This window comes from Cibotium barometz, chromosome 44 (assembly GCF_041138505.1).
Source record: "Cibotium barometz isolate CiBa-2024 chromosome 44, ASM4113850v1, whole genome shotgun sequence".
NCBI lineage: Eukaryota > Viridiplantae > Streptophyta > Polypodiopsida > Cyatheales > Cibotiaceae > Cibotium > Cibotium barometz.
Window position 1 is genome coordinate 107873 of NC_141089.1, and position 1295 is coordinate 109167.

Genomic DNA, 1295 nt, shown 5'->3' on the forward strand with positions numbered 1-1295 from the left:
AAGTATTAGCTAGAAACCATGCAAATCATGGAGTTATATTACACACTATTGTGGTGACAATTACCCACTTCACAACTCAACCTCAACTAGAATGAAGCAAGCCACCTGTCTTACGAACTAGCAACCCACCTCAGAAGGTTAACTCTCTTACAAACTAGCAATCTTTAGATTGATTTAAAATATAAAGGGTACTCTGTTCGCACATTATTTGTAGTGGTCACTTGAGACGGCATGTACCGTGTGTAACTTTTATGCCGACTGCTAAGTTCTCCTAAGTGGCAGGGCGATTAGGGTTATCGGGCCTTTAAAGGGGGGCCAGCCTTCATAAATATTCGAATCAATGCCAAGAGGTAAATGTGCTTATCTCAGCATGAATCAGTGGAAGACATTTTTTCTTATAAATCATAGAGAGAAAAAACTCCCAGGTGGTCTTATGGTAGCCGACCGTGCTGAAATATGCTTGGCAATTTGTCAAAGCCTGTGCGTTTTTCCAAAGATTAGGGCAAGCAAATGTAGCAGGAAAAAATGCCACATCAGCAATTTTCTTCATCCTTTCTGCAGAAGGCCAAATGATATAAGCAAGAGGCTAGCTATTGAGGTACTCGCAGCCGTGACAATACATGTATTACGATCTAGCATCTTGCAGGCTTTCTCGCGAAAATTAGTCGGAAGCTGGCCGTGGAGCCAGTCCACCCCAAATTGCATATACGTACCAGCCTATAGCGCACACAAACCGACGCAGTCCGCGGGATTCAGCCCATCAAAGACCTCGCCGTGCAGGCAGTGCAGAGTAGTGCTGTGAAGCCTATACAGGACTTCACCCTCGACAACGTGCGCTTCCTTAGGCGATGCCATAAACCAGAACATACAGGTATAAATACGCGTCATGTAATCTAGGGCATCAATATAACTTACGCACCTGCAGCTCTAACTTCGTCTGCCCTTGTTGGCAGAGTTCACGAAAGTTTCCTCCCGAACAGCTGTCGGCTTCTTGGTAATGGGCTTCCTGGGTTTTTTCGTGAAGCTCATCTTCATCCCCATCAACAATCTTATCGTGGGCTTCGGTTGATATAGCCGTCGGCCTCAGAATAAGCGGTCCAAATGGCAACCAATGAGGCTTTTGAAGCATTGATGAATCTTTAACATCCATTTTTGCGCTCAAGTTTGTAGAGACGATCTGTTAAAGTTAAAGGTTAAATAAAAGAATTTAAAATCACTAATTTTAAAGGATTATATTTTAAAATTAGATCAATAATATTATTATTAAAGTTTATATTATTTAATTTAAAAAAATT

The 1295-nt window shown here is 41.8% G+C and overlaps 1 protein-coding gene across 1 annotated transcript; it reads left to right on the forward strand.

Moving 5' to 3' along the window:
• The first annotated feature begins 340 nt into the window (after positions 1–340).
• Positions 341–1069, forward strand: LOC147612848 (protein transport protein Sec61 subunit gamma-like). Its single transcript, XM_086782113.1, has 3 exons — positions 341–350; positions 743–871; positions 954–1069. The coding sequence occupies exons 1-3, from the start codon at positions 341–343 to the stop codon at positions 1067–1069; spliced, it is 255 nt and encodes an 84-aa protein (XP_086638239.1).
• Positions 1070–1295: the final 226 nt, after the last annotated feature.

Bases quoted from the DNA above. Each gene is read 5' to 3' on its own strand.
- LOC147612848 (XM_086782113.1), top strand. The intron at 872-953 runs GTATAAATACGC...CCTTGTTGGCAG, and splicing joins CCATAAACCAGAACATACAG to AGTTCACGAAAGTTTCCTCC.